This window comes from Sinohyriopsis cumingii, chromosome 1 (genome assembly GCF_028554795.1).
Source record: "Sinohyriopsis cumingii isolate HCF-2022 chromosome 1, ASM2855479v2, whole genome shotgun sequence".
NCBI lineage: Eukaryota > Metazoa > Mollusca > Bivalvia > Unionida > Unionidae > Sinohyriopsis > Sinohyriopsis cumingii.
The window spans coordinates 59,684,155-59,708,657 of record NC_142961.1 but is presented as its reverse complement, the minus strand read 5'-3'; the positions used below and the strand labels follow the sequence as shown (position 1 = coordinate 59,708,657).

Genomic DNA, 24,503 nt, shown 5'->3' with positions numbered 1-24,503 from the left:
GACTTGTCGGTAAACCTTTTGGCAAAGTCACAGATATATATTAATGATTATTTTAGGGATTATGGCAGAAATCAACAAATGATAATTGGTCTAGTTAGTGTGTTGATACTTACATAACGTCTGCCACGTATTGTTTAAGATTTAATGTATTTTCACACATGATTGCAAGATTTACTGATATAATATCTTTAATAGTATACACAAAAAGCATGTGAACGCATGGTTTATATTTCTGTCTGATATGCTGTAAACACTAACAATTAAAAGCAGTCACTTCAGGTTTCATTATTCAATGACAAATATTTTGGAAAGTTGAATTTAAGACATCCATACCCTTGTACTCAAAAGAATATTTTTAAATTGTTGATGTTTATTTCATATTTCAAGAACTAAAAGTAGAGCCCGCATTTATGCAAATTCATTTTAGTCACACAAAATAAAATAACGAATTTAAGATTATTACAGTCTTACATTCATTAGTGACCGATCACTTAATTTTCAGGGGTGGAAGACTGAAATTATTTCAAGAAAATTACCGGCCCCAAACAGCTGTAAAAATAGTCTTGTTCTGATTTGTAGAGAAAATAACTTAGTATCTCTATTGTATTAGCTAAATTAAAAACATCATCGTGTCGTCAAGGACAAGACGTATTCTGGCTATAACATTCCTAGTCATCAGCCCCGACAATTAAACGATCACTCTCTTACTTCCATTGTTCAACAAGGAGAAATATTCAGATAAATGCCTTGAAGTTCGTAGCCATTGGTAATGTAGTTGTGAAGATGTAAGAAAGCCATATTAGCAAATACGCGTTCGTAGTTTGATAGTGTTCCTATTCGACACTATGAAAATAAATATCTTAACATTATAAATATGTAACTACAATTAATAAGATCTTGCGGTATGGTAGCATATTGTACAATGGCATTTTTAATATCTTAAGAATAAAAGTTTACCGGTAAATATTTTTAATCTGCCACGACATCCCCCAAAGTACAAACGTCAAAATGATTTGTCGATTTAGTTTGCAAATGCCGTTGAAAAAGATGGACATAGCATCTCGTGCATATTAAAAAACTATTTTATGTCTCTAAAAGACAGGATTCCAAAACTACGGCTATCAAACGAACAATGACAAATACAAAATGAACCTCGTAATTTTTCCAGAAACGAGTCACGCATATAAACTAATTTATGGAATTAGATAAAGGATATACTGGTAATCCTGATCTACCATTTAAAAGATATATTGTGTTAAACCGGGAATGTTGTCAAACGTTTACTCATAATAAGTTATAAATACAATACGATGGACGAAGCTCTTCAGATAAGCAAGCGGACTGTCATAGTTCGCAATGAAAATGCATTTGCCATTCACAAAGTATCATTAGATTTATTTGTTTAGTAAACATGTGGAATGCAGAGGAGAGGTGCTATCTTGTTTGCGAATAGATTGATCCAGACAATATGCATGAATTGTAAAATCAAGAGGTAATTTAGGAACGTCAGCAGAGAATATGTAGAAGCAAACAATGGATAAGCTTACCTGAAGGAATAGGTTAGTCTTGCAAAAAGCAAGTCCAAAGAACCACGTTTCTGTCACATCTACCGTTAACGTGGAAGGAAGGCATATCACAATCACTGCTAGATCTCCAATGGATAAATTAAGAAGGAAAATATTAGTCACCGTCCTCATATTCTTGTTTCTCCAAACAACAAAACATACAAGTGCATTGCCAAATATTCCAGCCAGGAAGGTCAAGGCATATAAGGCGACAATGACCCATTCCTCGGGCCTTGGAAATATGTAATCGCGAATTTGATCGATGTATTCATCTTGTGACACACAACCGTCGTACAAGCATGTCGTACTCGATGGATAATGTACTGTATAATTGCTGGTAGAATTCTCAAACGTTTGCTTGTCAGTTAAATTCATGTTTCTTTCTTGACGCTATAGTGTCGTTGATTATTAAATGACAACATTGAGAGATAACGTTAAAACTGAGGACATCTTGGTCTGTGTCATCTGCTCCTATATCATGAATATTACATTTAAACAGTAGACACGTTTGCTGCCTTATTGATCAGATATGAGACACCTTTCGTTGATAAACAATATCATGATATAAACTGTTTGCTCTCTGGTTTGTTTTCATTTATCTCCCAATTCGAACAGCAAATAAAATACACAGGATGTCCCGGGCTAATTTGAATAATGCAAAGTAATGCAAAGCGCGACGCAGTACTAATTATCAACAAAAACGTTAAGAATTTTATGAACTGAACGCATGCCACTTTCAGTATCCTCCTTAACTTAAAGCTAAATTAGCATGAACATGTCAAATATCTCAAACTTTCAAGACTCATTTGGCAGAAAAATAGAAATAGCTCACTCTGTGTTTCTTTGACTTTATCCCAAATCACATTGAACAGTGAAAGTAATTTTCACGACAGCCTCTGCCTGTGTTAACTGTCAAGTCTCAAAACAGCTCCGTATTAAAGCTGAAGATCTAGCGGTATCCCCTCACTCCGCGAAGCGTATTGAGAACACGTGAGTACTAGTTGAAAGAAGAGCTAAAATCGCTAATCTTATCACAATAATAACAAACGCCATGTGCCACTTAGATATTCAAACACATCAGTTCATGTCCAATAGGAGTCAATTATAACACGATAGGCTAAGCGAGTTTTTCAACAATTAAACAACAGACGTGAAATCGATAGAAAAATTCAACCTTTCTTAACTGATTTACATTTGTGAATTTTTTTCTCACTTTGATTAGCTCTTTAGAGCGTTTGACTGGACTGTAATAATTCACATTTATGTGCAAAATGAAGCAAATGAACAAACCCTGTCTAAGATGTTTTGATGAATCGAAGTCTGTACAATATGATTTAATTTGTCTTATTCAACTTGTGCGAATTTGATAATGCAAAAGTAAAGGTTAATACAAATAACATTTCCTGCCGATTTACAATAGAGGCCATATGGTAGAAGTTATTCACATGCTTACGAGCGTTTGCACTGCCAATACACTGTATTTACCTGGACTTGAAAAATCCGTCGAGCTATCATTAGCCGAATGAATTTCATGAACTTGAAATCTAAGTCTATTACTTGCAAATGTTGTTCACGTTGTGTTTATCAGTACAGAACAACTTAAAAAATGCCAAGACGAGTAAGTAGTAAGTCATAGCGCTAACATGAGAATAGCTTGAACCAAAATACCGTGTTCTGGCAACTGATCTCTCTAAAATCTCAGCACTCTTTTCTCCCCTCTGTTATATATCTCAATGCCAGTTCAATACACAAACCATCTCTACCTTAAGTATAACGCGTGAGCATATAATATATGTGTAATCAATATTTTGTCTGCAGAGACGTCTGCAAATTTACTTTTTTTCGTCTTATATTATGTTTACCAGCATCTGATCCTGTTGATTTGCAAATTGCGATTCATTTGACTGATAATATAAAAATCAATACACTAGCTATGATATAATGTATAAGAGAACAGTAAATAATCAATTAGAAGCTTGGATATGACGTACCAGATATAGCTTAAGAATGTTTTGCATGAACACAGTTTTTATATCTAGCATCCATTGGATAGATTTTCCTCAAAACGAAATTGCAAATGTCATAAGAATGATTAGTTTCATTTCAGGGCAACATTGAAATTATAGTGTAAAATATAATGTTTTACAAGATAAGTACTGGTGTGTTACAAATTCATTTTGCCTTAATAAAGGCAATACAAAATATACTCGCATTTACCTTTTAATCGCATAGCAAAGAACTACTTAAAACACCAGGAAATACCTATTCCCAGCTTTACGAGGATCCACCAAAATTATTGTTTCGGCGAACGATCTGAATTACAATCCAGATATAATAATTCGATAATAAAATTGGAAAATGAATTGCATTGCATGGTTAAATATCGTAATCAAAATGTTGAAAACGCTAGCAATATTAATAAAAAATAGTTCAACTGTATTGACGGACTTTAATCTAATATGCATACGTTATGTACTAAGCAGCTTTGCTATAGCTTATTAAAATCAACAATGCAAATCAACAATTTCATATCTTTTATATATGCTACGCTCACAAGAACAATTAAATTGAATCAGGATTTTGTTTTATGATTTGGTACCTTTCTGTCAATACATATTGGTTTACGCTGTTTCTTTACGTTAACGTGAATTGTTTCTATTATAGGGTATGTGCAATTTTTTATTAACCAAGACATACTGAACATTTCCTAAACAGAGTTTAGAGCATATATAAATATCCACAAATTCATGTTATTATACTGATTCAATATTTACGTATCCATTAACACCTATTAATATACGGATTATATAAATAAGTATATAATTAAGAATCATTTAACACCTGTTGTTACACGGCTTATATTATTAAGTATCCTTTACCACCCGATTTTACACGGATTATATAATTAAGTGTTCTTAACACCGGATATTATGCGAATTGTATAATTTATAAGAAAAATCAGATTACTCAAATAATAGTTTTTACTTTAACAACATTCGTTTGACTAGACGTATTCGTGCTGTGCTTCAACTCAACCCAAGTGGTCTAAAGCGGTCTCCGTTACGGATCACTGCCATATCACCTCTGTATCGGATTCGGCTAATGTGGGTATGTGAGAAAGCTTGCCAGCAGCATCTCGTGGGTCGGTGGTTCTTTTCTCGTGTTCTTCCTCCACCATTAATATTGGCAGCCATGTATAGCCTATCGTGTGCTGAAAAATGGCGTTAAACCCTACAACAACAACAACTTTCCAGATTAAGTGTCTTGCCACACATATTGTATATATGTGTAATATAATTTTCAATCATGAAGAAAACACGTTTGTTATGCATGTACACCATAAACACGTCTAATTATTTTTACAAATCCGCTGCTTGTACGAAAATATAATTCAGACATTTTCATGAAAAACCGCACTTTTTCGCGTGCCAGAAATGAGTATAACGTACATTTAGCAATTCAGTTCAACCTTGCGTAAATACCGCTGTCATGGTACAGTGTGTTGCATATGGATGAAAAAAAAGATGATGGGACAAAGGTTTTTTCTTTTACTTAAAAAGTGGATTGAAGCTGTTGGAAAGGATATGGTGAGGGATGGAAAAGTTGTCCCGTTTGTGGCAGCAGCAACATCTAGCTTATGCATAAGACATTTTGAGGATAGTTGCTTTTTATATTCTCTTTCCGTGGTAAAAAAATTCATTGGTATAATTTGAGAGCCTTTATAGTTCAATTTACATGTCTTAGGTCGTATAAATTAAAAATATAATACTGTTGATATTCGGTATTGATGATTATAAATTGTTAAAAATATAAATTATGTTAATTACATGCCTGAAACAGACAGTTTAAGCATTGTATTCCAAAGAGCTAGGATTTCATATGAAACATTGAGTGTTCTTTCAAGTTGGAATATGATCGGCTAGAAGGGTTCTTAATCACTAATGCAAAAAGAAGTTGTAGGTTCCTTATACACGTAATTTAATCTATCTGAAAAGAAGTTCCTGAATGTCTGTTAGTCAGACGTACTTCATTGATTTCATGAAAGTTTACATGGTTCGTTTACCAGCGTTGAATACAGTGTTAAGGTTGAACAAATTGTTCACACTGCACATAAATTAGAGAGCATTATCAATGCAACTTTTTTCATCCCTTTTCTCAACTACAGCTCCGTCCAACAGTAGGTTTCAGTTTCTGCGGTTACATAATGCAAAGTACAATTTTTCTTTAAGTGCCCGACATATCAGGTCCCAATAACTTCCAGCACAATGTTTTTTATATCGATATTAACGTCTCGAAATGGTGCTACATTTCCGATTAAGATTAACTCGCTTCCTTTCTCGATTGGCTACTTGATATTTTACATCATGGATTGTCGCAATACAATGCCAGTTTTAACACTCTTAGCGTTATCGGAAGCTTTTGTTATATTTCTAATATCCTTAGTACACACCATTTGCCCTCCCTAAATGTAGCCTGCGACAATGGGATTTAAAACAACATTCTCTTTATTAGGCGAAAACAACACTTGCTGAAATTTCAAGTAGGTTCATTAGAGTGTAACTATGAAAGTCTCAGTGTACACATACTTGAGCTGTACAATCTTCGAAGCAATATTCATTATCTTTTGTACAATGTGCATGTAGCTTCGGCATTGAATGGCAATACAACTGTGCACTATTTTATTTGTACCGGTGAAAACGATAAGGATGCAAGCGTCAGTTGATGTTATCATTTCCCGCGAAAGGTAGATTACTGATAGAAGTCATGGTGGAAATAGATTTACTTTTTTAATGGATGCCATTCTGACAAAGTAGATTCCAGATGAAAAATATAATGGTTTGAAGAGCGTAGCTTTGTGTCATAAATTTGTTAGCAATAGTTGCACAAACATTTGCTTTCTTTTATTATTCTAAGAACTAAACCAACTTATTCTTTGAACATTTTTGTGTAAAATGGGGATGTACCAAAATTATATGCTGGGTTTTAATTGTAAATAGCAAGATAATAAGTGCTTTTAACCAGCCATTTGATATTTTAGAAGAAGAAAAGACCATTACAGTGCAATAAAGAAGTTAATTATGATGTTTGTCATGAGTATGCATATATATATTCTAATGATCAGTGCATTATTTTATAAAGATGTTACTACCACTAAATTTATTCTAAGCATAAAACCACAATTTCCAAGAATTTGGCGAGTTATTTTATAAAGATATTACTACCGCCATGTACATTATTTACAATTCGTTTGAGTTATCAAAAATTGTCTAAGATTAAGAACTGAACTGCTGTTTCACCGAAATATAGAGAAAATATACTTCATAAAGGTATTTCTTTCTTAAATGGTCAGAAACTAGGAATGCATCTACTATCAAATAAACATTATTATTCCGGTATAATTCACATTACCTATTATTTCGATCAATCATAATTGGTTTACCTGTCACTGTTTTCAGCGAATGCGCTGAGTAACTAAACTTAGCAAGTAACTTCCTAAGAAAATATGATAATCCACATGTGAGGTATTTTTTTCCTGTTCTAATTCCGTTTCATAGATGTTATAATACAAACATTGGCAAGTTTTGGAATTTCAAATCCTTAATTAGTTTAACAAAATTATGAGAAAAATGTGTTTCGTCTCCAACATCTTGATTTAATCAAACATACCAAAACCGGAGCAAAATAAAATGTCTTTAACTTTGGTAGCCCATTTGAGAAGGATAGTTTAAGCTAATCTTTTCAATTTTAAGTACCTTTGTGTGGGTAGCGAGTTGAAGGCATTCTTACAACTTTCAACTAGTATTTAATAGATCTCACTCCCTAATGCAATCGCATTATTGATAGTTTTAGGAACACCTATATACTGTTTGCAAAAGCATCAATATCATTACTAAATTCATTTCCCCAAATTTGTGACACATAGCAACCAATTGGTTTTATTACCGAATAATACCAGTTTTATCACAGAAAGGTTTGACAACTTTTATTTGGTTTTGAAGTAGCTTTACTGTACTGACGCAATTAGCAACATCATCAGCGTAAAGTATTGCAAATATATCATCAATATCTTCTGAGTTAATTACACATCTGTTGCATTCGAGCTTCAACTGTGTAATCAAATCATCAATAAGAAGTGAAAACATGATAGGGCTTAAAATACAATAATGTCTTGCATCTTATATACATTCGAAATAAGTAGTTCATCCTTTAGATGTTCGGACACAGCTCTTGATATATATATATATATATATATATATATATATATATATATATATATATATATATATATATATATATATATATATTAAAATGTTTACTGTTTTATGATTATTGAACATCATAATTGTTTATACTGTAGTTTATCTAAATCGTTTCTCTAAACTCAACATAACAGGAAATAATATATATATATATATATATATATATATATATATATATATATATATATATATATATATATATATATATATATATATATATATATATATATATATATATATATATATTTTGAGCTAAAGCCTAAATAATAAAGATAATGTTGCATGCGGAGTATTTTTCCTAAACCCTGCTTGTGCCTCGTCTATCAGACAATTGTCTTCCGCCTACGCGTATTTACGGCTTTGCAATGTATCACTAAAGACTTTGTATAGAGTATCAATAAGACAGATACCTCTGTAATTTGTTTGGCTCGCTCTTGTCACGGCACTTATATTTAGGACAGATCCAAAGATGTTGTTGAATAGAGCATTAAGAAATGGTAAGATCTTTTCATTCCTACACTGATAAAAACGAGTAGGTATCATATCAGTTTTGGGAGTTTTGTTTCTGATTTTAAGTAATCTTATACTATTTTAAGATAATCATTTTATCTTTTGTATCAGGGGTATTTAAGTCATCAACGTTAAAGTGGGGTGGTTCCTCACTAAAGGTATGATCAGATTAATCTAACTTGGACACAGCCTTCTTTAATAATGATTTAAAGTATTCATACCAGTTTTGGGGGATATCCACTCCTCTTCATGTTGAGAATAATGTGTTTCCCTTTCAAAATACGCAACAATTTTCGAGGTTACTCCTCACGTGAGGCAATTCATTCATCTTGGATTCTCTAATGTATCATTCTTGAGTGAGAGTATTGATTTAAAAGCTGATTTATGTTCTCTATATATTAAGGTCAGCAACACTTTTTGAGAATCTAAAGCGTTGTAACCAGTGGTTTGTATTATATTTGGCATTATTACATTCTTTATCTCACCAAGGTGGTTGTTTTTTCTTATCATATTAGGCGCCGTACCACTAGTCTGGAAAAGTCAACCTATATTCTGATATAACTAAGCTAATATTCTGAGAGAGAAGTCAACATTAATTTCAAGATATCTAAATAGCTCTTTTTTGCCTTCATATGGTGTGCTCAACATTCTTACAAATGAAAGTATCTTGTCTTCAGTCAGGCGAAAATATTCCGATTTAGTAAGGATACGCGTATCAATATTAATCTTCTCAACATCACAGTAAGGTACAAGTGTCAATATTAATCTTCTCAACATCACATGAAGGGTACAAGTGTCAATATTAATCTTCTCAACATTACAGTAAGGGTACAAGTGTCAATATTAATCTTCTAAAAAAGTCACAGTAAAGGTACAAGTGTCAATATTAATTTTCTCAACATTACAGTAAGGTACAAGTGTCAAAATTAATCATCTCAACATAACAGTAAAGGTACAAGTGTCAATATTAATTTTCTCAACATTACAGTAAGGGTACAAATGTCAATATTAATCTTCTCAACATAACAGTAAGGTACAAGTATCAATATTAATCTTCTCAACATAACAGTAAGGGTACAAGTGTCAATATAAATCTTCTCAACATCACAGTAAGGGTACAAGTGTCAATATAAATCTTCTCAACATCACAGTAAGGGTACAAGTGTCAATATTAATCATCTCAACATCACCGTAAGGGTACAAGTGTCAATATTAATCTTCTCAACATCACAGTAAAGATACAAGTGTCAAAATTAATCATCTCAACATAACAGTAAGGGTGCAAGTGTCAATATTAATCATCTCAACATCACAGTATGGGTACAAGTGTCAATAGTCATCCTCTCAACATCACAGTAAGGGTACAAGTGTCAATAGTCATCCTCTCAACATCACAGTAAGGGTACAAGTATCAATAGTCATCCTCTCAACATCACAGTAAAGGTACAAGTGTCAATAGTCATCCTCTCAACATCACAGTAAGGGTACAAGTATTAATAGTCATACTCTCAACATCACAGTAAGGGTACAAGTGTCAATATTAATCTTCTAAAAAAGTCACAGTAAAGGTACAAGTGTCAATATTAATTTTCTCAACATTACAGTAAGGGTACAAATGTCAATATTAATCTTCTCAACATCACAATAAGGGTACAAGTGTCAATATAAATCTTCTCAACATCACAGTAAGGGTACAAGTGTCAATATAAATCTTCTCAACATCACAGTAAGGGTACAAGTGTCAATATTAATCATCTCAACATCACAGTAAGGGTACAAGTGTCAATATTAATCTTCTCAACATCACAGTAAAGATACAAGTGTCAAAATTAATCATCTCAATATCACAGTAAGGGTGCAAGTGTCAATATTAATCATCTCAACATCACAGTAAGGGTACAAGTGTCAATAGTCATCCTCTCAACATCACAGTAAGGGTACAAGTGTCAATAGTCATCCTCTCAACATCACAGTAAAGGTGCAAGTGTCAATAGTCATCCTCTCAACATCACAGTAAGGGTACAAGTATCAATAGTCATCCTCTCAACATCACAGTAAGGGTACAAGTATCAATAGTCATCCTCTCAACATCACAGTAAGGGTACAAGTGTCAATAGTCATCCTCTCAACATCACAGTAAGGGTACAAGTGTCAATAGTCATCCTCTCAACATCACAGTAAGGGTACAAGTGTCAATAGTCATCCTCTCAACATCACAGTAAGGGTACAAGTATTAATAGTCATCCTCTCAACATCACAGTAAGGGTACAAGTATCAATAGTCATCCTCTCAACATCACAGTAAGGGTACAAGTGTCAATATTAATCATCTCAACATCACAGTAAGGGTACAAGTATCAATATTAATCTTCTCAACATCACAGTAAGGGTACAAGTATCAATAGTCATCCTCTCAACATCACAGTAAGGGTACAAGTATCAATAGTCATCCTCTCAACATCACAGTAAGTGTACAAGTGTCAATAGTCATCCTCTCAACATCACAGTAAGGGTACAAGTGTCAATATTAATCTTCTCAACATCACAGTAAGGGTACAAGTATCAATAGTCATCCTCTCAACATCACAGTAAGGGTACAAGTATCAATAGTCATCCTCTCAACATCACAGTAAGGGTACAAGTATCAATAGTCATCCTCTCAACATCACAGTAAGGGTACAAGTATCAATAGTCATCCTCTCAACATCACAGTAAGGGTACAAGTGTCAATAGTCATCCTCTCAACATCACAGTAAGGGTACAAGTATTAATAGTCATCCTCTCAACATCACAGTAAGGGTACAAGTATCAATAGTCATCCTCTCAACATCACAGTAAGGGTACAAGTATCAATAGTCATCCTCTCAACATCACAGTAAGGGCACAAGTATCAATATTAATCTTCTCAACATCACAGTAAGGGTACAAGTATCAATAGTCATCCTCTCAACATCACAGTAAGGGTACAAGTATCAATAGTCATCCTCTCAACATCACAGTAAGGGTACAAGTATCAATAGTCATCCTCTCAACATCACAGTAAGGGTACAAGTGTCAATATTAATCTTCTCAACATCACAGTAAGGGTACAAGTATCAATAGTCATCCTCTCAACATCACAGTAAGGGTACAAGTATCAATAGTCATCCTCTCAACATCACAGTAAGGGTACAAGTATCAATAGTCATCCTCTCAACATCACAGTAACGGTACAAGTATCAATAGTCATCCTCTCAACATCACAGTAAGGGTGCAAGTATCAATAGTCATCCTCTCAACATCACAGTAAGGGCACAAGTATCAATAGTCATCCTCTCAACATCACAGTAAGGGCACAAGTATCAATATTAATCTTCTCAACATCACAGTAAGGGTACAAGTATCAATAGTCATCCTCTCAACATCACAGTAAGGGTACAAGTATCAATAGTCATCCTCTCAACATCACAGTAAGGGTACAAGTATCAATAGTCATCCTCTCAACATCACAGTAAGGGTACAAGTGTCAATATTAATCTTCTCAACATCACAGTAAGGGTACAAGTATCAATAGTCATCCTTTCAACATCACAGTAAGGGTACAAGTATCAATAGTCATCCTCTCAACATCACAGTAAGGGTACAAGTATCAATAGTCATCCTCTCAACATCACAGTAACGGTACAAGTATCAATAGTCATCCTCTCAACATCACAGTAAGGGTACAAGTATCAATAGTCATCCTCTCAACATCACAGTAAGGGTACAAGTGTCAATAGTCATCCTCTCAACATCACAGTAAGGGTACAAGTGTCAATAGTCATCCTCTCAACATCACAGTAAGGGTACAAGTATCAATAGTCATCCTCTCAACATCACAGTAAGGGTACAAGTGTCAATATTAATCTTCTCAACATCACAGTAAGGGTACAAGTATCAATAGTCATCCTCTCAACATCACAGTAAGGGTACAAGTATCAATAGTCATCCTCTCAACATCACAGTAAGGGTACAAGTGTCAATATTAATCTTCTCAACATCACAGTAAGGGTACAAGTATCAATAGTCATCCTCTCAACATCACAGTAAGGGTACAAGTATCAATAGTCATCCTCTCAACATCACAGTAAGGGTACAAGTGTCAATAGTCATCCTCTCAACATCACAGTAAGGGTACAAGTATCAATAGTCATCCTCTCAACATCACAGTAAGGGTACAAGTATCAATAGTCATCCTCTCAACATCACAGTAAGGGTACAAGTATCAATAGTCATCCTCTCAACATCACAGTAAGGGTACAAGTATCAATAGTCATCCTCTCAACATCACAGTAAGGGTACAAGTATCAATATTAATCTTCTCAACATCACAGTAAGGGTACAAGTATCAATAGTCATCCTCTCAACATCACAGTAAGGGTACAAGTATCAATAGTCATCCTCTCAACATCACAGTAAGGGTACAAGTATCAATAGTCATCCTCTCAACATCACAGTTACGGTACAAGTATCAATAGTCATCCTCTCAACATCACAGTAAGGGTACAAGTATCAATAGTCATCCTCTCAACATCACAGTAAGGGTACAAGTATCAATAGTCATCCTCTCAACATCACAGTAAGGGTACAAGTATCAATATTAATCTTCTCAACATCACAGTAAGGGTACAAGTATCAATAGTAATCTTCTCAACATCACAGTACGGATACAAGTATCAATAGTAATCTTCTCAACATCACAGTAAGCTTGATGATCATGCATATTCACAGATTAGGAAATGTTACGATCATTTCTCAAATCCTGACTTAGTCTAATTGAGTACTATATTAGAAATGTGTTGATTCATCTCTAGTGCCTACTCCAAAGCACGTGATATAGCTATATTCACAAGTCTGCAATAATTGAACAAACATTTGTTTTCATTTATTATTCAATATTACTAGGAGAATCTAGAACTTAACTAACTTAATCTTTAGACATTTTTTTTTAAACATACGGATGTACCAAAATTAGATGCAAGGTTTTAATTGTAAATTGCAACACTATAAGTGCTTTTCGCCAGCCATTGATCTTGTGGAAAGAAAACCATTCAAGTGCAATATAACTTGGCTTTATATGCCGTAAGAATTTAATGAATAACATATTTTTGTTAGCAAATTACGTATGAATTCTCTGTTCAATACAAGTGGGTCGTCCTGTAAAATGAGCAGTAAATGCTTTTACTAATCTTTTGAGTCATTCAGCGTGGTCAGCATCAAATACTGTTGTACACTAAGCATATAACAAACACATATTATATTACGGGGGGGGGGGGCTGGGATAAAAAATATTTCCGGAACATACAATATTCCATTACTGTTATAATTACTAGCTGCAATCTAGGGAATTATACTGCAATTAGGGAACATATATTGTTTAAAATGCTGAGATATTTGTTATCCATATTGAAAACTGCACATTGCTTCAATTTATGAAGCATAAATCAATTCTATAATATAAGTAAATATATTTGCTATACTTATTTTGTTACGAGTTTAGGCTATAATAAGCAGTAACAAAGAATAAGTGAAACAAGGAGCTTACTAAAATTTAACAAATAATTCATTTCCCTCGAAAAACAAAAACGGGAAAGAAAAGAACTTGCTGTTTTAGGAATCAATGCCAAACAAATCTACGAATTAAATAATATAAGTCATAGTAACGAACGGGTCTAATGAATTCAAGTTTGAGTCCCGAAGAAAATTCCAAAATGAAAGGTGATGACGTATGCAATATATAGCATAATGCTATTGTGTTTGAATTCCGAAAAAATTTAAAGGAATGTCTTTGTCCAAGAATTCTGTATGAGCGCTCAAATATGTTCAGGAAAAGTAATTGATCTTTTAGAATACAAATAATTTGAAGCAAAATTAAAATATAATCCTACACTGGTCACATCAAAATTAACACCTTTAGATTAAGTGTTTTTTAAGCCAAAACTGGCTCAATTCTCTATAAACAACGGTATTAAACATGAATACGGCGTAGTTCCGGTAAAACCAGAATTTTTAAATAGTGGATGTTAACATCTAAAGTCACGTATTCCAAGTATAATCTTGACAAAAACCAATCATTTTTCTTTTAGAATAAGATACGTGACTCACTGGTTTCTGAATTAAGGTCGGGAACAAAGGCCAGCTTAAGGTGTTTTCGACAAAACATTCAGGTCAAACAAATATTTGAGAAAATGTCAAATTCCAGTAAACACAATTGCATTAATCTAACATGCAGTGAAACAAAATCTTACAAGCAGACAACTAAATTGACTCAAATAAAAATTAAATCAAATATACATATCACTTCCTCATAAAGAAGAAGATATATATATATATGATAAAGATTTCTTTTTACCATGGATTAATTTCACATGATGTTAAAAAAACTGGTACAAATTATACAACGTGTTTATGAAATAATATATTTCAATACACGGGAAAGTGCAACTGCTATTAAATTATATTTTCCCTTGATGTGCCTGATGTTGATATTATAGTCCTGTAACAACAAACTCTACCATAGTAATCACTGATTTTTATTTTTCATCATGCCGATGAAAGTAAGGAGATTGTGGTCACTAAACATATTAATCAAAGAAGGAGCTGAACTAAGGTAAATTTCAAAATGTTGTAATGCCATTATCAAAGCCAAACATTCCTTCTCGATTGTTGAATAATTTCTTTGTTACTTGTTTAATTTCTTAGAAAAATAACACATTGGATGATCAACATCATTTTTGTCTTCCTGAATCAATACTGCGCCAACCCCAACATCACTTGCATCATCAGACAGTTTAAATGGTTGGATGAAATTTGGAGCTGTTAGAACTGGCGCGCTTTTAAATATGGCTTTTAACTTATATAAAGCCTTCTGACATTTTTCAGTCCAAGGGGACTTATTGTTCTTATTAAAAAATGTGTCATGGGTTCAGCAAATATGGAAAATTTGGAACAAAATTTCCGATAGTATCCAGCAATACTTAAGAATCGTAACAGGTTTTTTTTTTTTTTTTTTGCTAACAGGTGCAGGGAATTCAGAGATAGCCTTGACTTTAGCATCTATTGGTTTAACATGTCCATGTCCCACGATATGTCCTAAAACAGTTAAACTAGGACGGGGAAAAAACAAGCTTTTGGATAAATTAATTGTCAAACTTGCGTCTGTAAGTCTGTCAAAGAATATTCGAGTTGTTGGGAAATGTTATTTCCAGGTGTCGTCGTTGATGATGACATCATCGATGTAAGCATCACAATTATCTAGACCAGATGTAATCGTATTCATGAGACGCTGAAAAGTACTTGGTGACCCTTTCGTCCCAAACGGCATTACTTTATATTGCTGAGATCGGAGTCACGAATACCGAAATTTCCTTTGTTCTTTCCGTTAGTAGAATCTGCCAAAATCCTTTCAGAAGGTCACATTTGGTGACATTCTTGGCATTTCCGATTTTATCAATGCAGTCATCGATTCTTAGTGATGGAAATGACTATGTTTTTGTCATACTATTCACCTTCCTATAATCAGTACACATAAGAAAAGTTGTGTCTGGTTTGGAAAAAGTATGCATGGTGATCTACAGTCTCCTTTTCTGGGCTCCATGAAATCATTTTCCAGCAAATAGTGCATTTCTTTTTTCAAGTATTCCTGTATGAGAGGGATCATGTTGTACGGGTGTTGTTTTACAGGTTTGGAACTCACAATTTCAACGTCATGGAAAATGTAGTTAGTTCTCGTTCTGGAAATAAGTGCTCATATTCAAATAATAACTGTTTAAGTTCATTTCTTTCTTGCTCTTGCTCATGAGAAAGTTTCTGTTCCAGATCATTCATCCTTTCTGAATTCCAAAGATTTGTCACTCCAATGTCAATATAATCCATGGTATTTCTTCACTTAAATCTTTACTGAGTGGGACAGTACAACTATATTTATTGCATGTTTAACCAGGTATATTTTTCCAAATACTCCTTTAGCACGTTTATGTGGCAAATATGTTTTTGTTTTCCCATTCCCAGGAGTATTTATGATGTAATTTAAATCATTTACTTTCCTGTCAACTGTGTATGGATCATAATACTTGGCCTGAAGAGGATTTTGTGGTATGGGCAAGAGAGCCATGACTCTATCACCAGACTGAAAAGTTCACACCATTGTGGTTCTGTCAAGCCATATTTTCACTTTTGACTTGAATTGCTGGATGAAATTCAAGCATTATTAGATGGAAAGTTCCAGACATAAAATTATACCCTTGATCCGATTAGACAGATTCGGGAAGGCCAAATTGAGCAAAAGACATTATCAAAGCATTTACTATTGTTTCAGATTTAATATTCCTCAAAGGACTTGCCTCTGGAAACCTTGATGACGCACACATAATGGTCAACAAGTATTGGTTACCTGACTTGGTGTTAGGTGAGGGACCAAAACAATCTACCATAATTCTACTAAATGGATCGTCAATGTATCTTCTGGTTGGGCTTTCCTACCAGTTGCCAAGTATGCCAATATCTACAGTACTTAAAACTTCACTTGTGAATTCTCGGCATTAAAAGTGAGCCAAGATCGTGTTATAAGTTGTATTAATCCCTACATGACCAGCCAAAGGTGTTTCCTGGGCCAGACTAAGTATTTCTTGTCTGTAAGGTTTTCAAACTACAATTTGATAGTTCACTGTCCATTCGTCATCAGCAGGCACCTCGGGATGTCTCTCCATTTTGTCATAAGAATTCGATTTTTGATGAAATAACAGACATGTACTTCAGCGGCTTCAGTTTCACTAATGGCCGATTGAAACAAACATGAGATCTAAAGATCTTATTCCTGTTTGACGACAAGTGATTTGTTGTTTGTCATCCTGATTAGGATAAAGAGATTGAGCCATCAAAAGAGGAGCACTGTGATCAGTACCTTTTGCTTCGTCCAAAAAGTTGATTGATTTATTGATTGATTGATTGATTGATTGTATTTTAACGGCGCATCGGCACTGTTTGGTTATTTAGCGTTATACGAAGTGTTATATGTAGTATCTTTTAAAAATTATAAAATGTCTCATATCGACCAGCGATATAAAAACCAAATACTTGAAATTAAAACGATAAGATGATAACTGAAAAATAAAGTTTCCCGATCAACGGGGGATGTAAATGGTTTATGTTAATGAAGAGTGATGAAAAGGTATTGAAAAAAGGTAGAGTATATATTTTGTATAAAACTGATATAGGTGATAGCATAAAAGTTCGAGTTTAGAGTAAATGTTCACTGCTTTCAGGAACTCTATAACACAAGTGATGTTCATTGTATCAAACGGTTCCTTCATGTTATGCACATTGTAATACTGCTCGCGCGTAGGTTGCAGGGCAAAATACTCTATCATAAGGTGCTTAACAGTGAATGGTTCATTGCAAGAAACGCACTCTGGTGGGTCTTCACCTTTCAGGATGTGGGAGTGGGTTATATAAGTATGACCAATTCAAATTCTTGCAATGACTACCTCCTCCCTACGCATGATTCTGTAGGAAGGAGTCCATTCTCCTTTGGTTGACTTGAAGTTTTTTTTTATCCACTGCATCATTTCATGATGCCTGCCACTTCTGGCGTAAAGTCTCTTTGATACTAGATTTAAAATCAGTATACGGTATTTTAAAATCAGATGGTTCATGCGATAGGGCCAGTATAGCAGTGCGGTCTGCTTTTTCATTACCTATAATACCAACATGTCTAGGTAACCAGCAGTATACGATATTGTGGGAGGTACTCAGCTTAGCATTTTTGACGAGAACATTGGTCAACAATGGGTTCTCCAATTTTCTATTGTGTAGTGACTGAAGTACTGAAAGAGAGTCGGAGAAGATGATAATGTTTAAAATACGTTTGTTTTCGATATATTCTAGTGCAAGGTCTATTGCTCTGATTTCGGCTGAAAAAATTTATGTGCCATTTGGTAAGCGACCTTGCGTTGTTTGATTTTCACACACGAAGGGTGCAGCAGCCTTTTTCTCATCCTTTGATCCGTCGGTATAAATTCTTGTGTAGTTTTTAAATTCGATGAGGAGTTCATGATAATAGTTGTAGAAGATGGAAGGGTTTGTTTCGATTTTTTTTTTCCATCGTGTAGCATAAAAAGTACTCTTGGCTGTTTAAGTAGACAGGGTGTTGTTTCGGAGATGGACGTTTTCTGAATTTTAGAAAGATCAATTTTTGTACTATTAATGCTGGATGATAGTCTAATGCCAATGGAAGGTATGGCGTTTGGTTTATTTTCGTATAAGGTTTTGTATTTGGGTTGAAAAACAGCCAAAAAAGCAGGGTTCAGAGGGTTTGATTTTGATTTGAAAGCATACTGTGCGGAAAGCATTTCTCTACGATGTGATAACGGTGTTTCGTTCGTTTCAGCTAGAAGGCTTTCACACGGGGATGTCTTAAATGCTCCCAGAGCGAGTCTTATTCCTTGATGATGAATTGGATCAAGCATTTTCAAATATGAATTTCTGGCTGAACCATAAAAAACGCAACCATAGTCTAGTTTGGAGCGAATAAACGTTCTATATAAAAATTGAGGATGAATTTTCTATCAGCACCCCAGTCAGTGTACGCTACTACTTAAAGTAGATCTAGAAATTTTAAGCATTTAGCTTTCAAGTTCTTTAGGTGTGGAATAAAAGTCAGCTTTCTGTCAAAGATAATACCTAAAAACCTTGTTTTCTCAACAACTGGAAATGGTGTTCCGTCCAGCTCGAGTTTAGGTTCATCGTGATGTATTCGTAACTGACAGAAATGTATACATACCGTTTTATTTCGAGAATCTGAAACCGTTAGTACTGGCCCAATTTTGAATTTTGTTTATATTTTGCTGTAGTTGTCTTTCAATTGTATGCATGTGCTTTGATCGATAACATATTAGAAAATCATCAACGTATAACGAACAATCCACACCAGGAGCCAAACACTTGGTGATGCTATTGATTTTGATGTTGAAAAGCGTCACAGATAAAATACTGCCCTGGGGCTCAAAAATCTCCTGCTTGTGTAGATCTGAGAGGATAGACCCACTCGTACTTTGAATTCTCTGTCTGAGAGAAAGTTTGATATGAAGAAGGGCAGCCGGCCTTTAATACCCAGATCGTGCAGGTCATTTAGTATCCCGTACTTCCATGCCATGGCATAGGCCTTTTCTCAATCAAAGAAAACCGCTACTAAATGTTCCTTCGTGATAAATGCATCGCGAATAAATGTTTCCAGTCTAATCAGATGGTCATTGGTACTCCGGCCAAACTGGAAGAAACTTTGGAAAGGAGATATTAACTTGTTAGCTTCCAGGTACCATAAAAGCCGAAAATTGATCATTCGTTCCATTGTTTTGCACACACAACTTGTAAGTGCAATAGGTCGATAGTATGATCTGAGCTATCTTTACTTGGTTTGGGAGCGGGTATAACTGTTGCTTCTTTACAAATCTTAGATACATTATCTGTAATCCATAAATCATTGAAGATTTTCAAACGAGATGTTAATGATGATTCTGGAAGGTGTTTTAAAAACTGGTAATGTATTTCGTGAGGTCCAGCGGATGTATCATGGGCCTTGTCTAAAGCCTTCATAAGCTCCAATAATGAGAACAGTTGGTTATAACTTTCTGAGTTGTTGGATGTGAATTTTAAACGTGACTTTTCTTTGTGAGTTTTTAATCTTCGGAAGGCTTCTGGATAATCAGATGATGAGGAATTTTTAGCGAAACTGTCAGCAAGAAAATTTGTTCTGTCTCCTTTTGAACTAAGCGTGTTAATGTTAAGTTGCAGATGTCGGAGAGAACTGGGTTTTTTTCTTTTCGTTTATTTTACAAATAGTGTCCCAAGTTCTCTTAATAGAGGAACGAGAGTTTAAAATGGAAGTATATTTCTTCTAATATGCTGATTTACTTTCTTTTATTGTGGGGCGAGCTTTGGCCCGGAGAATACGATATGAACTTACGTTTTCGGGCGTCGGACGATTGTTAATTTTTTTGAAAAGCTTCTCGGCGTTGTCTAATGGCTTACTTACATTCCTTAGTGACCCAAGGTTTTAGGGTTCTTTAACTTAGGAATGGATTCCTCTGCAATCTCGGTTAAAATAGAAATAAAATGCTCATTAGAGTCATTAGCATCGAAAACTGTATCCTCATTCAACCTAGTTTTACAGAGTGTTTCAAACTTAGCCCAGTAGGCCTTCTTTAAATTCCATTGTGGAATTGCGTCATCAGTTGTAGAGTTAATATTTACAAGGGAGATTGGATAACGATCACTGCTGTGAAGTGCATCAGCGACCGTCCATTCATAGTCAAAAAGCAGCGAAGGAGAATAAAGTGTCAAATCGATGCACTTGTATGTACCCGTTCCTGGGTGTAAATATGTCGGTGTTTTGGTGTTATATAGACACATATCGTGTCTTGAAATAAAGTCCTCACCTTTGTGATCTCTGTCACATATATGATCTGATCCCCAAAACATGTTATGGGCATTAAAATCCCCGAGTAAAACACATGGTGTGGGAAGTTGTTGAACAAGTTTCCCTAATTCGTTTGGTTCTAGGGTAATTTTTGGTGGTAAGTAAATAGAGCAAAATGTAGTACTCGATGTAGAGTGACTCTTACAGCAATGGCTTGCAAATTTGTGGTTAAAGGGATGACGCTATGAGAGGCTCCGTTGTTTACAATAACAGGAACTCCTCCTGAGGTCCTGTCAACATTTTGGGAGTAGGTATTAAACAGGGAGTAGTTTTTAAGTGTGAAGTGATCTGTATCTTTCAAGAAAGTTTCCTGAAGACATTGTACTGCAGGACTATGTTCGTTTAAAAGCACAAGAATATCATGGTAGTTTGCTTTAATTCTTCGACTGTTCCATTGTATGATGGTGTTCTTCATTATATGTTTAATTTGAAGATTGTGGAGCCAGGTTAGACCTTTCGCGGAGGCAATTTGTGTGGTTATTTCTCTGGAGGAGGTACAGGGGTGAATTGATTGTTTGTAGGTCTGGAACTACCTTGAGCGCATGAAGCAGTGTCTTCTGTATCCATGTTCTCATTGTCTCCAAACCTGTTATAGAGTTTGATGGGGTCATCTGACCCCTTTTGTTGCCTGTTTCTATGAGATTTGGTTTTATTCTTTGGCGATTTCGGTGGTTGGGTATTATTGAAAGTAGTTTGAGTACATGCCGTGTTTTTCTGTGCTTGGTAATTGGGGGTGTTAGAGCTTGGTGTTGAATCGAGTGTTTCTGTTTGTGTTTGAGAGCCCTTTGTTGCTTTCAGATTGGTCTTCACTACAGTGGAGAAGGATGGGCTGTTTTGGCCTGAACTAGTTTTCTGGCTTCTGGATATGGTATGTTAGATGTATATTTTACCCTCTCTGTTTCCTTCTCCTGTTTCCATGTATCACAATCCTTGGAACTGGCGTGGTGCTCCTTTCCACAGCTGACATAATGCGGAGTTCCTCTACAATCAGATTCCTGATGATAATTGTCTCCGCATCGGCCATATATTTGGCTTTTTGAGCAATGGTCTTCGTGTAGATCTCGACCTTCACTTGCAAAAAGCCAACTTTTACCACTTTGGGTACAGTTGGTTTGTTGAAGCTGAGTACAATGGTGTTGGTGTCCTGCAGATTTTTATTACGTTTAATATGTATTCTACGGACTGTAGTAACACCTTCATTTTTCATTACTTCAGCGATATATGTTTCACTGACTCCAGCCAACTCACGACAGCGAATCACGCCTTTGGACGTATTTACAGTGGTGTGAGCGAACGAGGTCACTGGGATAACGAAGAAAGTTTTCATTTTCCTGATATTTTCTGTCTGACCTCGTCGCACACACTCAACAAGAAGGCAACCCGATTTCAACTTTTTGACACTTTTTGGTGTGCCAATCGATCCTGTGATAGTTTTCTCGATCACAAACGGAGATAGTGAGGCATGTGGTTTTGTGGCATCTTTAGACTCTATGACCATGAAGCGTGGAAATGACTCCACACTACATGGTTCGTCATCTGATACAGATCCATTTTTTTTTGTTTGTTGAATTTCCATGTTGGTTAATTAAAAATTCAGCACCCATGCTCCCCGCCCACCATGGAGCCCAACAAGGGGACACTTTTCAAGTGCCAGGGATACACAGATGCCATACTCAGTTGATAAAATTACATATGATTGACCCGTGAAGTCACCACCTTCTAGGGTAGGTAAAATTACCTCTTGATTGACCCGTTAATCCACCGCCTTCTAGGGAGTCGTATAAGACTGGGGAAAGGGAAATATACAGGAATCAAATGTAATGGCAACAATGGTATCAAGAGAGATACAAGAAGAAAGATAAAGAAGGTGAGCGAGTAGATTAAAGACTTCCCGGGCCCATCCCGACCACCCGTCTAAGAGACGTAGAGGTCAAACTAGTGTGTTACATTGGAAAGCCTCTGCCCAACTACCAGGACCCTTTCCTCCCCCGGGCACGGGATGCAACCCACGGAACACAGGTTGTCTCTACTTATTCGCCTCTTACGACACGTAGTGAGGCACGTCGGGCCAATTCTACAACCCCGTATCCGCAGCGAGATGATCCGAACAAGGAGTAAATAGTGACCTCATCAAAAGCCTGACCAATAGATGTGTCATCTAAAGGAATAATGCCCTTAACAACATCATTCTCAAGAACTTTCGTTGCCATTGCTCTGGTAACTGCACAAGCTGGGAATTCTTTTACAATTGGATCGACTTTCTGATCACACAAGGCGTGCCATTTACAAGTGGATCACCCACAACCTTCTCTCCAGCTAAATGAATTGCCTCATCGGGTTAAACAGAGACTGTTCCGACAGTCACTGGTCCTGACACTACATCTGCTGACAAATGTACACAATGGAGAGGAACATTAACAAAGTCGCACTCTACTACCTGAATAATAACACTCTCATTAGAAGAAGACTTCTCAGAAAAAGGCAAATTACCTGACAATAAAAGACTCTGAGAAGCTACATTTTAATTTTAGGGATACGATTGGCCTAATCCCCAAGAGTGATAAAGAACCCTTCGTTATGAATGGTTCAAAGTCCTCTATAATAAACTCATACCGGGGTTTATTAGACCGAACAAACGTATTGCTTTTCGTACAATACCGTCACCTTCGCCTCTTAAAACTAAGATTATTTGGAATAGGTCTGTTTTGATTCGGATGCCTATTTTTCATTTTTTTGCAATCGGAAATAACCTGTCTTTTCTTCATGCAATAGGTACAGATAGGAAGAGACGAGTATTTTTGATCAAGCTTATCAGAAGCTTGATTTTAGCAGTTGTGCCAGTTTGAGATTTAGAACGTCTTGTATTAGGCTGTGTTTGGCATATTTTATTTAATTTATATCTGATTTAATTGTTTGTAAATTGTAAAATCTTTCTATTTTGTAATTTTATTATATGTCAAAATATTGTAACTATGTTTACTAGGAACTCGTACTTTTTCCAAACAATAGTTTGACCTTGACCTTTCATTTATGTAAACATAAGGCGGACCTGGTTTCTGACCTTAATTCAAATTTAGCAACAGTCACATCAACAAGTTCTTTCTTGAGTTAATTTTTATTGTAGGACTTATAAGACTGAGAGCGAGGCTGTATTGAATATGTGACCCTTGACTTGAAATAGTTTTTAGTGAAGTAAACAACATTTATTCTCGGAGTAAAATGATTAGTTCTTATCAAGGACATACAGGGACTACGTGGCCCTTATCAGGGTCGTAAAAGTCAAGTTTTAAACTATCGTTTTAGAGAAACAATCACAGCTGGGCTTTTACACTGGAAAGTGTGTTGTGTCGTTTGGAGTTATTTCAAATTATGTGGATTCAAAAGGAATAATTCTTTTTTCTTACAAATATACGTGTGCTCATACGAGACATTTTTAACAAAGATATCTTTAATAAAAATGTATTCGGATTGCCAAAACCGGATAGAAATTTCTTGTTTCGACAACAACACAGTACACGTTACAGCATTCGTGATCGCCTTCCATCTTGGATTCTTCGTCGGGACTCGAACTTGAATTCGTTAGGACATTTTATTATAATGACTTCAAAATTATATTAGTGCATTATTCTTGGATTACTTTCGGATCTGAATCTTAAAATCGTATGTTAATCATTTT

The 24,503-nt window shown here is 35.2% G+C and overlaps 1 protein-coding gene across 2 annotated transcripts in view; it reads right to left on the bottom strand.

The window, feature by feature from the left end:
* The window catches only part of LOC149806946 (orexin receptor type 2-like), a 95,492-nt gene extending 92,889 nt beyond the window's left edge, over window positions 1-2,603 (bottom strand). For both annotated transcript variants that reach the window (XR_016421369.1, XM_089960025.1), the window contains exon 1: window positions 1,548-2,603. Coding sequence is in view for 1 of the 2 variants with exons in the window: in XM_089960025.1 (XP_089816151.1) it covers window positions 1,548-1,940 (393 nt within the window). In the remaining variant the exon portion in view is untranslated. The remainder of the gene's footprint in view (window positions 1-1,547) is intronic.
* Window positions 2,604-24,503: the final 21,900 nt, after the last annotated feature.